The sequence below is a fragment of the Crocuta crocuta genome, unplaced genomic scaffold (assembly GCF_008692635.1).
Source record: "Crocuta crocuta isolate KB4526 unplaced genomic scaffold, BGI_CrCroc_1.0 scaffold258, whole genome shotgun sequence".
Taxonomy (NCBI): Eukaryota; Metazoa; Chordata; class Mammalia; order Carnivora; family Hyaenidae; genus Crocuta; species Crocuta crocuta.
In genome coordinates this window covers 6,464,497-6,481,081 of record NW_027532842.1, presented here as the reverse complement: position 1 = coordinate 6,481,081, position 16,585 = coordinate 6,464,497, and the positions used below count along the sequence as shown (strand labels likewise).

Genomic DNA, 16,585 nt, shown 5'->3' with positions numbered 1-16,585 from the left:
CTAATTGACATGAGTGCTGTTCTGCTCAGTTACCATGCCGTGTCTGAGCTCTGCCAGCTTCGGGTTCTGATGGTAACGTTACTCCTTAGTCAAGTACCGTATAATAACACCTAAAAGTCTCAGATTGTGGAGTTCAGTTAATAAAAACAAGGACAAAATGCTAAGAAAAGTATGTTTGAAATGCCCACCTTTATAAACCTAAACTTTTAACATAAGCCTCTATCTGAACTATGAAACAAAATACAGTGTTTGAAACCAGTTTCTTGGGGCACCTGGGGGGCTCAGTCAGTTAAGCATCCAATTTTGGCTCAGGTAATGATCTGGTGATTTGTGAGTTCGAGCCCTGAGTCAGGCTCTGTGCTGACAGCTCAAAGTCTGGAGCCTGCTTCAGATTCTGTGTCTTCTCTGCCCCTTCCCAGCTCTCATGCTCTCTCTCGCTCTCTTTCAAAAATAAACGTTTTTTTTTTTTTTAAACAAGTTATTTTAGCTAACATTTTTATGACAGCGGGTTTGAGGTTTTCTTTTCCCTTGTAGTCACTTGTTTGTTTAAATAAAGGTTTCTTCCCTGTTTAGTTTCTTAGCTACTTACAGGGCATTTATTCTCTTGGTTTGGTGTATTTTGTAAAGAACTTCTTTTAAATGGCAAAGTTTGCCATTTTATGTTAAAAGTCAGTCACGTAAAGAAGAGAGGACACTTTGATGACCTTTTAATCTGGGTGTATGCGTTTACAGTATTGGGCATGTGTGATGGTAACTGGGTGAAATTGATCATTACGGTCCACGTACTTTGCTGTATTTAGGTTTACAATGCTGAGCAATTTGATGAAGAGATAAAGCAGATCTATTCTTCAAGTTATTTGGTCATCCTAACTGTAGTCATAAAGTTGGGATGAGTATGGTAAATTGACTTTAGTATTATCAAAGTATTTAATAATTTAGTATTAAGGAATATATATATACACGTGTGTGTGTGTGTATATATATATGCACTTAAAAGATAGATTTGAATAAATTCTATAAGTCTGATAACATTAGGGGAATGCATTTAAAATACTTTATTTAAATGTTTATTTTTGAGAGAGAGAAAGACACAGAGCGCAAGCAGGGGAGGGGCAGAGAGGGAGGGAGACACAGAATCCCAAGCAGGCTCCAGACTCCAAGATGTCAGCACAGAGCCTGACACAGGGCTCAAACTCATGAACTGTGAGACCATGACCTGAGCCAAGGTCAGTTGCTTAACCAACTGAGCTGCCCAGGTGGCCCTAGAGAATGCAATTTTAAATGAAAAAAGTAGAGTATGGGGAAATTTTAATAATTTTAAAATTTCATTGTGTTCTGTGGGTATGCATTTTAATATGTATTTCAATATTCTTTGTCACTTAACACACAATCATTAGCATTTTCCTAGGATTTGTTTTCACTTGAAGCGGTTGATTTTGTCGTAGCATAAGAATCCAGCGAATTCATTACTCTTCATTATTTATTTAATGTCCAGTTTTTCCCCATCCTAGATAACGCTACAGTAAATATCCTGAAACATAAATCTTCATTTTTATTCCTAATTGTTTCTTTGGACTAAGTTCCTAGAATTGAAATTCCTGTGTGTGTTTGAGGTTCTTGGTACATAGTGCCAAGTATCTTTCTAGAAGGATTATGTTCACCTTCCTGCTCACCAGCAGAGGAGTACCATGCTTATTTTTCAAACATTTTGCCAATATTGACTATTGTCAGGTTTTAGTTTTTATTTACTTTTTAACATTTATTTATTTTTGAGAGATAGAGAGATGGAGCATTAGCCAGGGAGCAGCAGAGAGAGACACAGAATCTGAAACAGGATCCAGGCTCTGAGCTGTCAGCACAGAGCCCGACGTGGGGCTCAAACTCATGAACCGCAAGATCATGACTTGAACTGAAGTTGGTCACATAACCAACTGAGTCACCCAGGCGCCCCGGCAATTGTCAGTTTTCAAATCTCTCTTGGTCTTTGCAGACTGCCTCAGTACTCCGTGTTTATTCGAATTCCTTGGAGTCACAGTGAAGCTGAACGTTTTTACTGCGTGTGTTATTGGTCATTTATGTCTCTTTGATGTGTGTGCATGGCTTTGCTCAAGTGTTGCTGGATTACTTGTATTTTTTTAAGGGTATCAACCTTGTCTTTAAGGCAAATATTTCCCCAGTTTATTACAGCTGTTGAGTTTTTCTCGTTCTGATGTGCTTTCTGTCCCACGTCTGTGAGGCTGGGCTCCTCCCCATTACTCTTTATTTTCCTAGCTAGTTGCTCCTATTCTGAGTGATGTGAGTCATAATGCAAGCAGGGAGGCAGGGAGTTAGCTAAGTAATGTGGGAGGGAGCCATCTTTTAGAAGTCAGAAAGCAAGTGAAGGTAGAACTCGCCCTGTGGCTCTCAGCGCCATCATGACCTAGTCTGCTTTAACTGATGGGCACCCTGTCTCCCTCCTTCCCTGCAAGTGTGGCCCAGTTGGCCTTGATGCCTCTCACTTCTCCCCTTCCACTTACTTACTTATCACCTCTGTGTGGAGGGTTGTTTTAGGCTCTTCTATTCCAGTTTCCTCGCTCTGTCTGTCCTTTGTCACGATCTCATGTTCGATACCGAAGCGCAAAACTGTGCTTTACCTCCAGTAAGTCCTACTGTCTGTGCATCCACTTGTCGACTGCATACTCATGATTGCTTGTTACGTGCACCGCACTCCTACCGGCCATGCTTATATACCTGCAACTGACTACTCACATGAGTCGCCTTTTTTTAATAGATGATGTAACATGATAGCACTAGATGTGGAGTAAGAAATGACTGAGTGTGTGGGTGGTTTAGTCGGTTAGGTGTTCAACTCTTGGTTTCAGCTCAGGTCACAGTCTCACAGCTCGTAGGTTTGAGCCTCCTGTCAGGCTCCAAGCTGATGGTGTGGAGCTTTGTTGGGATTCTGTCTCTTTCTCTCTCTCTCTGCCCCTCCCCTACTTATACTCTCACTCTGTCAAATAAATTTTAAAAATTACGCCATTTGGATATTAGAGCTGTGTTACATGGTGCAAAAGGCGATTTCTGAGAGCATCAAAAATAATTTTCCTACAGTTTTTAGATGGCCATGACGGGTGCTATTGAACATTTGGTCAGCCCCCAGTCAGCGCGCCCTGTGGTCTGGCGGACCTTACTCAGAGTGGTCAGAATTCCAGTCATAATATTTGGAAGAATCGCCCTTGGAGAAATGAGGACGGCCGAGGAGCTGGTGCCCATTGGATACCCTCCACCCCTTGCCTTGTGGTTGTGGCAGGAAAACATCAACTGAAGTGTGTGTGTGTGTGTGTGTGTGTGTGTGTGTCTGAGTAAACATGATCTCAAGCCTCAACACCAGTCCTCTTATATTTCAAAGACTTTGGTTTTTGTTTTATCCACTGTTGGGTAATACAGTTCTAATTGTACCAAGGAATTTGTATGAAACCAATCCATTCGCCCTTCTTCGTCCTTTCTCGTGAACTAGTATGTTATCAGATTTTGCAAATGTTACCTGTATGCTTGAGAAGAATAAGCACATCCAAATTTCAGGGCTAGGGCTCTATATGTGTCCATTTAAACACATTTCAATTGTATTGTCCAATGTCATGTAGCGCCACTCATTTTAGAGGGCTTGATCTATCCGTAGAGGTACGCTAAACTCCTCCACTGTGATAATGGCTTTCTTCATTATTTCCTGAAGTTCTTCCATTTTCATCACTTGTATACAGAAGAATAGATGTCTGTTAAATTCGTACAAGTCTAACTTTTCTACAGCCTCCTGGTATATATTTTATATCGATAGTATTACAGCAATAATGTGCCCTATAATTATGGGAGTTCAGGTGTAACACAAATGACAGATGGCCCCTGTCCTCAGCTCCTGCCCCATTGTCAAAGGAGGGGAGGCTGATGTTTTCCTCTCTCTTTGGGGGAAAAGGATGGGCAGTGATATGGGTCAGGCTGGAAATAAGCAACGCCAGTAAAGGGGGCCCCTTTCACCAATAATCTTCTCGACTCCTCCTCCCAGAATAGGTTAACTGGGAGATTCTTGGAATCACTGCCTCTTCCTCTTTCCCTTCCTTCTTGGAATTGCTGTCCAGGCCCAAAGGCCATTCCTGGCAGTTCCTTCCCGAGAAGTGCTAGCTCCGAGAAGGATGGATTTGAACTCTCTGCCAGGCTCTGGATTCTTAGCCCACAGCCTATATAGAGGCCCGCACTGGGGTGAGTTCATTCATTCTGCAGCAAGACTACATTTACAAAGTTGAACGCTGTTATGTTTTCTAAGATTTATCTTCTCAATCGATTCTCTTTTCGGCTCCATGTGATCTGTTAGATACAGAGAAGACATATTTTGTATGTCTTATCACTCTAAGCTCTATAACTCATTTTTGAATTTTAAAATATAACTGAATTTCTCATTTCTAAAGGGTCTGTTAAGTTCTTTTCAAACCCATCTTTTAAAAATTTTTTTTAAAAATATTTATTTTTGAGAGAGAGAGAGAGTATGAGCAGGGGAGGGGCAGAGAGAGAGGGAGACACAGAATCCGAAGTAGCTTCAGGCTCTGACCTGTCAGCACAGAGCCCGATGCATGGCTGGAACTCACGAACAGCAAGATCATGATCTGTGCCAAAGTCAGACGCTTAACTGACCGAGCCACCCAGGCACCCCCAAACCCATCTTTTTAAAAATCATATCATAGTAGCTTCTTTTTAACATCATCCATGTATTTATGATATTTGTGTCTCAAATTCCTGGCAACAGCCTATCCAAATTAGGCACAACAATAAATGATATTTGAAATTAAGAATATCATTTAACAACATGCATTTAGTACACACAATGCTCAATTCACTAGGTTATGTCTCATGACAAGAATCAAAGAATACAGAAAACAGATTCCTATCCATGATGTGGTCTTATTTTCAATAATAAATAGGGAACCATTAATTCAAAGCATATAAAAACTGATATTTATGCAAAAATCTATTCTAATGCTTCATATTTGATTCCCTGTCTATTAAAATGTTGATAACTGGGGCACCTGGCTGGCTCAGGAGGTTAAGCGGCTGACTTTGCAGAATCTGGAGCTTGCTTCAGATTCTGTTTCTCCCCCTCTCTCTCTGCCCCTCCCCACTCATGCTCTGCTCTCTCTCCTTCAAAAGTAAATAAACATTAAAAAATTTTTTAATAAAAACTAAAATGTTGATAACCATTATTTGAGAGAAGCACTTAAAGCCCATTAAAAATTAAGTATACCACCACCCTGGACATACTTTGAGAGATGGTTAACAGGGAAAGAAGTATAATTTTTTAAAATGTTCATTTACTTTTTTGAGAGAGAGAGAGAGAGAGGGACAGAGTGCAAGTCGTGGAGGGGCAGAGAGAGGAGGATATGCAGAATCTGAAGCAGCTCCAGGGTCCTAGCTGTCAGCACAGAGCCCAACGGGGGGGAGGGGGGGGACCTTGTACCCGCAGACTGTGAGATCATGACCTGAGCTGAAGTTGGGCACCTAACCGACTGAGCCACCCAGGCGTCCCAGGGAATTAATTTTTAATGATAACATAAATTATTTAAAACTCTAAAGAGGTCTGTGAAGGTAATTTTTATTCAAGATGTAGTAAAACTCAAAATTCCTTATCTTGGAATATAAATTTAAGTTCTAAGATAAGGCATTATTTCATTAATTTTTTTTGTAAAGGGCTTATAAATAAGTCACAAAGTGCTCTGCATTGTTTCAGTGCACTTTCTTGGCAACATGAATACTACTTTGCTGTTGTCTGACTTCAGAGTGCTGAAGAACTGCTATCCCTCCCAATGCTGATTACAACAAATTGCTGAAGGATGCCAGCTGAAGCAGAAAGTCTCTGAAAGTCTCTTCTGGCAAAAGTTGAATACATGGCATCAAATAAAAATGAAGACCACTAGGAGTTATGAGGACTGTAAGCTAATAATTTATTAAATAACAAAATCGACTTTTTAGAAAAAAAAACTTGAGTGTCCCATGTGGTCATTGAAATCGTGCTTATCTCGAATAACGTCCTCGTTTCCTGCATAATAACCAAGACTGAGAAGCAGCGGTACCAGGTTAACCAAAATACTTAAAGTGGGCAATTATAAAACATGATAGAGTAAGAAATACAACTGGGACAACAGACAGAGATGAAAGCGGAAGTCACGGCTTTGGTAAATACAGCTCAATCTTGGAAGGACCAGAAAGCAGGTCACTAGCTTCTGAAAGTCAGCCTGGAGCCTGGATGCTGAGGAAATGGGGTCCAGCCTCTTCCTTAGGGAGTCAGCAGAGCAGGTGTGCAAATGTGGGGTGACTCAGAGACTACACAGAGCAGTTTCCCGTTTCCACTTCCCTGGAGACTCCCCACAGATTGTAGCGTAAAGTCCGCCGTCTCCCTCACGGCAAACAGCTGATCACACTAACCTCGTCCCTGTGAGTGGGCTTCCACTTACTAAATTCAGGAAACTCTGAAGTAACTCTTAACTTATTTTTTGTTGTACATTTAAATTTAAATGATCTATGTATTAGGGCACCTGGGTGGCTACGTCAGTTAAGCAACTGACTTCAGACTAGGTCATCATTTCACCGTCCTGAGTTCCAGCCCTGCATTGGACTCTGTGCCAACAGCTCAGAGCCTGGAGCCTGTTTCCGATTCCGTCTCTCTCTCTCTCTTTCCCTCTCTCTCTCTCTCTCTCTCCCCCTCTTCCCCACTCACACTCTGTGTCTCTCAAAAATAAATATTAAAAAATTAAAAAGAAATTATCTGGGTATCTGTGCATTCAACGCTATACTTAATTTATTGAGCAAATATTTATGGAATGCATACTACGTGCCAAGCACTGGTCTCTTTCCCAGGGATACAAAAAAAAAAAAAAACAACAAAAAAAAACAGTTGAAAACCCTACCCTCTGGGGGCTTCTATGTGCTAAGGTGAGCATTCATGGTAAAATAAGTCAGTAAGATATATGTAGTATGCCATGCAGAGTTAAGTGCTATGGTAAAAAATAAAGCAAGAAGGAGCGGAGAAAAATATGCAGTGATGGAAGTAGCAGGTTGTTGTTTACACAAGATGATCAGGGAAGGCTTATTGACAAGTGATCTGTGAGCAGGCAGCTGAGTGATGTAAAGGAGTCGCCCTCCATTATCTGGGAGAAGACCTTCCAGGTAGAGGGAATCGTACCTGTAAAAGTCATACTTGGAAAGTACACGGATGATAAGACCGGTGTGACTGAGCAAGGAATGAGGGGAGTGGCAGGGGGTAAAATCAGGATGGGCCGTGCCAGTCAGGCTGAGGATTTCAGGTTTTACTCTGAGTGGAATAGGAAGCCACAGGAGGATTTCATGGAGAGGTGGTTGATGGCCCAGTTGGTGCTTTCACAGGGCCTCTCCAGCCCCCATGTTGGAAATGGACTGTGGGAGATTTGGGATGGAAGCAGAGAACCATTAAGTGGTAGCTGCAGTTAGCCAGGTGAACGACGATGGTGAGAAGCCGTCAGATTCTGGATTATTGGTAGTACTTTAATTCACTGATTTGCAGATGGATTGGATGCAGTATGGAGAAAGAAAGGGATTAAGAACAACTTAAAGATTTTTGACTTGAGCATCTTTTTTAAATTTATAAAGCTTATTTATTTGTTTTGAGAGAGTGAGAAAGAGCACAAGCAGGGGAGTCACAGAGAGAGAGGGGGAGAGAGGATCCCAAGCAGGCTCTGTGCTGTCAGTATAGAGCCCTGTGTGAGGCTCGATCCCACGAACTGGGAGATAATGACCGGAGTCAAAATCAAGAGTTGGATGCTTAACCAACTGAGCCACCCAGGTGCCCTCGGCTTGAGCACCTTGAAGAATGAAGTTACCACTTAGCGAGATGGGGAAACTTTTACAAGGAGCAGGTTGGGGAGATGAGGTCAACTTTAGTCGGGACGTGTGGAACTTGAGATTCTCAGTTGGGTATAGGAATCTTGGGTTCACGGAGAGTCATAGCTAGGAACTAGAGAGTTCTCAGCTTAAAGATGCATTCACAACTCGGGGTAATGCAGATGGAGATGAGAAGTAATCTCAGGGCTGAGCCTGGGGCTCAGAGATGATGAGAGCGAGGAGCATTTCTCCTGCCATTGCAAGGGGGGTTCCGGAAACCTAGCGGAAGAGGAGGCAGTGACCATTTGGCATGCGCTGACCCTGGGTCATGTGAACCCACTTTGCTTAGCAACATGGAGATCATTGCTTACAAGAGCAAGTTCAATGGGCGGCAGGTGTGAAAGCCTGCCTGGAATTGCCTTCTAGAGGGAAGGAAGACCCAGAATTAGAAAAACAGTGGGCACACCCAACCCACTCGAGGTTTGCTGGAGGAGGAGTGGAGAGATGGAGCTGGGGCTGTAGATCCTTGTGAAACATCTGCTCTTGGTCAGAGCATATGGTGGTAAAACATAATCACTGTCCTCGGGAGCCCCAGGCTGGTGGCTCGCCCCTTCTGAGACGGGTTTTCCAGTCTTTATATAGTCTATCCTTGTTAGGATTCTTTCAGTAATAAAATCCTAAGGCCCTCGTATTTGTAGATTACTAGTCCTCTTTCCAAAAGGTCTTTACTGAAAATGCTTCAGAAGAAATACCATGGTTAGCTACTTAGCCTGGGCCCCCTTTGGAATTTGCTCCTCATGGACAATTGTTGTTTTAGAAGAATGTTAGACCCAGGCAGAGAAGGACAGATACCATATGTTTGCACGTATAGGAGGATTGGGAGGAACTTAACNAACATGTTATTTGATGTTTGTTTTTGAGAGAGACAGAGTGTGAGCAGGAGAGGGGCAGAGAGAGGGAGACACAGAATCTGAAGCAGCCTCCAGGCTCTGAGCTGTCAGCACGGAGCCCAACACGGGGCTTGAACTCACAAACTGATTTCATGACCTGAGCTGAAGTCGGACGCTTAACTGACTGAGCCCCCAGGCGCCCCTCTTTCTTTCTATTTTTTCATCCATTCACTCATTCACTTACGGCTTCTATTGTATGCCTATTATTTCTGTTACACTCTTTCAGGGACACAGCAACGAAAAGGTTCACATAGAGTTTACATCCTGAGGAGGGCGGAGTCAATAAACAAGTGAATACTCAGATAAAACAAATTCCCGGGACTGAATAAGAGGGGTTTAAAGGCTACCCTCATGGGGCGCCTGGGTGGCTTAGTCGGTTAAGCGTCCGACTTTCGCTTAGGTCATGATCTCGCGGTTCGTGGGTTCGAGCCCCGCGTCGGGCTCTGTGCTGACTGCCAGCTAAGAGCCTGGAGCTGATTTCAGAGTCTGTGACTCCCTCTCTCTCTGACCCTCCCCTGCTCACGCTGTCTCTCTCCCTCTCCTAGAAATAAATAAAAATATTAAAAAAAAATAAAGGCTTCCCTCATAACAGAATTGCTATTGGCTCTCCTGTAAGCCACAGCAAAATTGTCTTAAGTGGATATTAAAGGTTTCCCCATCTTATGTAAGCAAACAAAAGCTTTGTATGATGGGCAGAATAATGACCCCCAAATGTGGCCATGTCCTAGACCCTGGGACCTTCATGGGAAAAGGGATTGTGCAGTTGTGATTATGCAGGTGACTGAGTGCTGGTGGCCCGGCTGTAACCGCAAAGGTCCTTATGAAGGGGAAGCAGGAGGGTCAGAGCCAGAGAAGGAACTGTGGCCACCTAAATGGAGGTTGTAGCCAAGGAGTGTGGGCAGCCTCTGGAAGCTGGAAGAAGGAAGAACAGACTTCGCCTAGATCCTCCAGAAGGATTACAAACCTGCCCACACTCTGAGTTTTAGCCCCCAAAGACCCATTTGCAGACTTCTGACCTCCCAAACCGTAAGACAATAAAACTGGGTTGGGTTAAGCCACTACGTGTGTGATCATTTATTACACCAGCAATTGGAAACTACATGTAGGAAGAGAAATATGTAGCAGTTGGAAAGTCCCTGTGTTTCCATTCTTGGAAACACATTCTTGGAAAGATGCTGTTTTTACGGATCTGTAGCCATACTGTAAAATGGTGCACTCGCTATAAATTCAGACACTCTGGCCACCCTTCGCAATCCAAGTGCAGGCTGTTAGCCCACGTTTCCCAGGAATCCTGGAGTCGCCACCATTATTTCAGATAATGACACTTTGAAATAAATGCAAGAGGGTGATGCAATGGCAAGTGAGTGAGGGCCCAGGGAAGGCTTCTTGGAGGAAATGGCAGGTGAGCAGCCATTGAAAGCTAAGAAGGGGCCAGCAGAGTGTTTCAGGGGGACAGAGTACCCAGGATGGAGGTCCTGAGGTGAGTGAACCTAGTCTTTTCAAGAGTAGATGGAGCCGGGGCGCCTGGGTGGCTTAGTCGGTTAAGCGTCCGACTTTCGCTTAGGTCATGATCTCGCAGTTCATGGGTTCAAGCCCCACGTCAGGCTCTGTGCTGACAGCTAGCTCAGAGCCTGGAGCCTGCTTCAGATTCTGTGTCTCCCTCTCTCTCTGACCCTCCCCTGCTCACGCTGTCTCTCTCTCTCTCCTAGAAAAAAAAAAAGTAGATGAAGCCTTGTGAGCAAAAGATAAAACGGTGGTAGATGATGTCGAAGAAGTATGCAGAGGCCCTTCGTGTAGGGTCCGGCCGGTGATACAGGAGTTCAGATATCCTCTGGGAGGGGAAGAGCCATTAGCAAGCTTGATACGACAGAGCCGCCTTACATTTTGCACATTTGGCTGCCCGGTAGGGAATGGTTTCTGGAGGGAAGGAAGGGAAATGGGTCTTGCAATGGTGCAGGTAAGAGAGTATGTGGTGGCCTCAACTAGTGTGGTAGGAAGAGGCGTGGACAGAGTCAGGATATGTGTTAAGGCGGAGCTGATGAGATGTGAGGTTGGGAGGGAAAGGAGAAAAAGCAAGCTTTGGTCCTAGGATATGGGAGCAACCGCATGGATGGGGTGGACCCTGAGTCAGGAAGACCGAGGAGCCCAAGCAAGTAAGTTGTGCCAGGATGGATCCAGTAAGCACTGAGGTTTTGAATAATGTAGATTGTCAGTCCTAAGTATTTGAAAATCCTGTGTGATGAATAGCACAGCTTTATGTAATCGTTCAGAACATAGGAAAATGCCAATTGTTGAATTAGAGATTGAAAGCATTATTTCAGACAATGACTTATTTTAATTAAGGACACATCCAAACCATTCCTAAAAAGAAATGTAAGACCTTTGCATTAAAAAAAAAATCCCAGAGGAGAATATTTTATGTTTCCTGATTCATTGTTTTACTGCATATGCAGTCAAGAAAGTCTTCATTATCTCAAATCTTTATACATTAAAACCAAAAGTGTAAAGTGTGTAAGTGAAATAATGAATATTTTTTAATATTTAATCTTTCAAATCTGAAATATTTAATATTCATTATTTTATCCCTCATAGAGTTGAAATTATTAGGAAAACCCTAACTTACATAAAACAACAGGGACTTGTAAAATTTGTGTGTACACATACATTCTGATCGTTCTTGGAAGTCGTATTAATTTCTAGGGAAATTAATTATAGGCAAAAAATGATGACCGTAGGTATCTTGAAAAGAGCCTTTTAAATTCTGAGTAATTTAGCGACTGGAGAAAGATGTGATTTAATTATTTGACTTAAAACCTAAGTAATTGAATTTTTAAAAGACATAGAGGCATCAGCTTGATCTTCCGCCCACTGAACCCTTTAAAAACTTGATAACTTGATTATTTGAGGTTAATGCTTCCATTCCAGGTTTAAGTCTGCAGAATTTTGAAAGTTGTCTGTATATATTGAATTTATTGATTACCATCTGAAAATGTGGCCGATGGATTTCAGGTGGGTTTGCCACATCGAAAATATTTTGAATGCTTGAAACGGTGACATGTTTCTAAGTAATACTCAATTCTTTTTAAAAATCATTTTAGTTTTAGAAATTTATTGGGATAAAAAGTGTTATTTTGTTGGACTTTTAGTAAATCAGTATTAACAAACAAGTTCTGTGTTTCTGTCTGTCTCTCTCCCTCTCTCCCTCTCCTTTCTCTTTCCTCTCTCTCTCTCTCCACANTGGCAGATGGTGCGAGAACAGTACATTACAGCCACAGAAGGCACCCACATAGAGAGGCCAGAGAACCAGTGTGTCTACAAAGTTGGCATTTATGGCTGGAGGAAACGTTGCCTCTACTTATTTGTTCTCCTTTTGCTCATCATCCTCCTTGTGAATCTTGCTCTTACAATTTGGATTCTTAAAGTGATGTGGTTTTCCCCAGTAAGTATCTTCCTTTCCGGGCAAACCTGTTTGCGCTGTTTGTTGTATCACTTGCTCCATATTGTGTTGGCAGAAGCCTCCTTGAGTGTCATTGATGTTTGTTCCCTCTGGGTCAGGATTATCTTATAGCAGAATATTCAGACTTTACTTTTTCTTTTCTTTAATGTGTATTTTTGAGAGAAAAGCGGGTGCATGCAAGCAGGGGAGGGACAGAGAGAGGGGGACAGAGGGCTCCGAAGTGGGCCCTGTGCTGACAGGCTGACTGCAGTGAGCCCGATGCGGGGCTTGAACTCACAAACCGCGAGATTGTGACCTGAGCCGAAGTGGGATGCTCAACAGCCTGAACCACCCAGGCGCCCCCATACTCTACATCTTCTTAATGTCCCTATGAACTACAGTGTCTTGGGTTTCTTGTTTTCTTTTGCAATTTTTTTCATCAGTCATTATGTCTACATGTGAGAAAATTCTAACAATCTTGAGGTTGAGTCAAAACTGCTTAATGATTATTTAAGTCATTCATTGTAAAGTTTTATGAATCGTGTTTTCCTAACCTCATGAATTCATAAATAACTGTCCAGCTGCTACCTTCTCATTTGTTCAAAAACTTTTACTTTAAAATACAATAAATTCATAAATTCACACATTGCTTCATGCATCAACGCTTAGCAACAGATTTAGTAGATAAAACACCAGTAGTCCTAAGGAATTCATATTCTGTTTTAAACATCCTCAGGTTTTCTAGATAGTTGGGTCACGTTATATGCTCTGATACTATTTTGTGCACTTTTTGAAAAAATATTTAATATGGAATAACTTAATTTTTGCTAGGGAGTCATGGTGACAGAAAAACTACTGCGGGGGAACATCACATGTAGGTTAATCTGTTCCTTACATGCATCTTGAAGGAGAGCGATAGACAAAGGCTCTTTCCAAGGGCCATAGTTGGAGCATTCAGTCTGAAATGCCTTCACTGATGAGTCTCTTTCACTTTCTATGCAAGTATTTCTGTCCTGCCATTGTTATCTGGCCAGTAGGCACAATATTCACTTCGCTGACTTAATAAATATTTCTGTCTTCATGTATTCAAAGAAGTAAAATACCAATCCAATCAAAATATGCTTTAAACTATGTTATGTAATATTTTTAATATAAGCATTTAAAATTGTTATTATAAATTATATTTATTTATTTTATTTTTGAGAGAGAGAGAGACAGCGTGAGCAGGGGAGGGTCAGAGAGAGAGGGAGACACAGAATTCGAAGACAGGCTCTAGGCCCTGAGCTAGTTGTCAGCACAGAGCCCGACGCGGGGCTCAAACCCACGAACTGTGAGATCATGACCTGAGCCGAAGTTGGACACTCAACCAACTGAGCCACTCAGGCGCCCCTACAAATTATATTTAAATATTACAGATATATAAATATATTTAAGTTAGCCAAATGCATATAGTAATTTCTTCTTTAAAATTTACAAAAACAATATTTTCACAATATCACGATAGTATTTAGTTCCATTGGATGCCTTTATTACATAGCATATGTTGTACATCATCTTTGTTTTATCTATAAATTAAATTTTGTTAATGTTTATTTTTGAGAGAGAGAGAGAGACAGAGCAGGAGCAGGGGAGGAGCAGAGAGAGAGAGAGACACAAAATCTGAAGCAGGCTGGCTCCAGGCTCTGAGCTGTCAGAGTCCGACATGGTGCTTGAACTCCTGAACTGCGAGACCATGACCCGAGCTTAAGCCAGATGCTTAACTGACTGAGCCACCCAGGTGCCCCTGTACACTTGAAACTTTTTACTTTAATATTTTGGGGAGAGTGAACTGATGTTGAAATCTTCCAATGATCAACTATGGGATCCCTCAGGGTTGATCAACTAGAGGCCCCTGCACCCGCCTGCAATGTACCCTTCAGTTATGCAGAATGTGGAGAGAAATTTTACTAGGAAAATGACCCATAGAAAGGTCTGGGAGAGAGAAGAAGCCACCCCATGGCCCTGCAAGTGTGAGAATGGCCAGATTATAATAGTCCCTTGGCAGCAGGGATGGCGAGTTCTGTCAATCATCTTGCCACATGCTTGGCACTCAGTATCCTGAATGAATGAAGATGTGCATTGTATTAGAAATGTATGTGAATTAATCTTATAGACTGTGTGTGAATGTAAAGTGACTGTGTATCTACTTTGTGCTCTTGTCTTAAATTGCAGCACTGAAAACAAATTTATAAGTGTCGATTACATTAAACCAAATTGTGGAAGCAGCTGAGTCTACGTCAACCTAGGATAGCTAATCACAGAGGCCAGCAAATGTTTTCCTGCCATTACTGCCCCTGTTCATAGTCCACACTTTCCAGTGAGATACGGTCAGCACGCGTGGTGTTTTCTTCAATATTAAGAACCCGTTTCAACAAAATAAGACGGACAAACACATATTCATGGACCAAAAGGCAAGATGCACAGAAAGATTGTTCTGCAGAAAGTGCCAGGGTTTGATCAGAAGATGATGGTAGACCTCAGGTCATTCTTCTCAAAGTGAGATGATATAAATGATGTGATTCTCACCTGTGGGTGAGTTTGGTCTCTTGCTTTGGAAATACTCCCTATGTTATGAAGCTGTATATTGTAAATTAATTTATCTTGTAATATGTTTCTAGTTTGAAACATTTCTCTATATGGAAGATTTCAGGTTTATTTTTATTTTATCCATCTATAAACCAATATCCTTCCTTGAATACATACATGCCAAGGATGTAACATGAGCTTTGGCATCATAATGATAAAATCAGATAGAGCTCTCAGCATTTGCAGAAGGCTGTAGAGTTTTTAACATGTAACAGCTTGTTCTCTACCTGAATTCAATATCATAACCTCTCTATCACCCACACGATCCTTAGTCAGGATAGACTGAAACCATAGCTTCCCAAATTAGCCAAGTTTAGAAGACTTTTCTCTGCTTAGAATCCCCCAGGGTGTAGAAGTGGAAGGTTTATTATCTTACACTAATACTATCATTCCAGTTCCCTTGTTCTGTCCTCATATTTTAATAGTTTTCTATAGAAAACAGTAAAGCCAACTACGAGTAATGTATTTTAAAATGCCAAGATCAAATTATGGGGGAAGACAAATAAAACATTACAAAATGAAAACACAGGGGTGACAAAGAATATCAGGAGGTCAAACAGAAGTTCAATGTTGACAAGAGAACTAACCTGAACTCCAGTGAAATCAAGCCTTTAATGGCTTTTATGTGCCTGGCATGCGTTACGAACACCCCACATCATGAGTATCTCACCAGTGAGTTCCACTCGTAGACCAGAGGCTTCATGTAAGAGAATTTCACATAGTTTCCATGTATGACATCTGTAACTAAATAAAGTACTATTCAGGACCTTGTAACAACTGGTGCTAACCATAAAGGTTCTAGAATATTTCGTGTTGGCCATCATAATAACTAAATCAGTCAGGAATGTGGACAATAAAAGAAATCAGTACAATAAAGTGGCAAATTTGGGTTTTCCTTTTTATACTTTCCTTCCATAAAACTAATACACAATATTAGTTTTAGTAATAGTGTGCATGGTTATAAAATGATATCCATGAGTCTTATCAACACGTGTGTCAAAACTAGGCATCTTTAATTTTTAATGACACAGATTTTTTTAAACCTTTATGGATATTTATTTACTTGCATATAAAATATTTTAGTGCATTCAATGAATGTAATTTTAACAAGAGAAGATTAATGAATCCGAGCTAAAAAACCACATTAACCCAAAACTTAAATTTCTTTAGGTACTTTTTATTTGGGGATAAAAAAAGATATAGGTAATCAAAGGAGAATTATAGTATCAGAGATCAGAATTACGCTTATAGTTCTTCTATATTGGTTCTCATACCTCTCAGGAGCTACTTGGTGAAATCTGAAATTGGACCCCCAAACATGGAGGCAGGGAGAGACCAAAGAAAGAGGCAGGCTTCTCCAGGTTGGTAGGTGACAGTTTTATTGTTTTTTTTTTTTAATTTAATTTTAAAAATCCCAGTAGAGTTAACATACAGTGTTATATTAGTTTCAGGTGTACCATATAGTGATTCAACACTCCTACACATTACTCAGTGCTGACCACAATGAGTGTGCTCTTAATCCCTTTCATCTATTACACCCATCCCCATGCCCACTTCCCCTCTGGTAACCATCTGCTTGTTCTCTGTAGCTAAGAGCCTATATTTTGGTTAGTTTATTTTTTCCTTTGTTCATTCATTTGTTTCTTAAACTGCACATATGAGTGATATCATACAGAATTTGTCTTTCGCTGACTGA

General features: G+C 41.4%; 1 protein-coding gene across 1 annotated transcript in view; it reads left to right on the top strand.

Moving 5' to 3' along the window:
* SGCG (sarcoglycan gamma) overlaps positions 1-16,585 on the top strand; it is a 96,119-nt gene that overhangs the window by 11,742 nt on the left and 67,792 nt on the right. Inside the window, exon 2 of the mRNA XM_077745398.1 lies at positions 12,073-12,267. Coding sequence (XP_077601524.1) covers positions 12,073-12,267 — 195 coding nt within the window. The remainder of the gene's footprint in view (positions 1-12,072; positions 12,268-16,585) is intronic.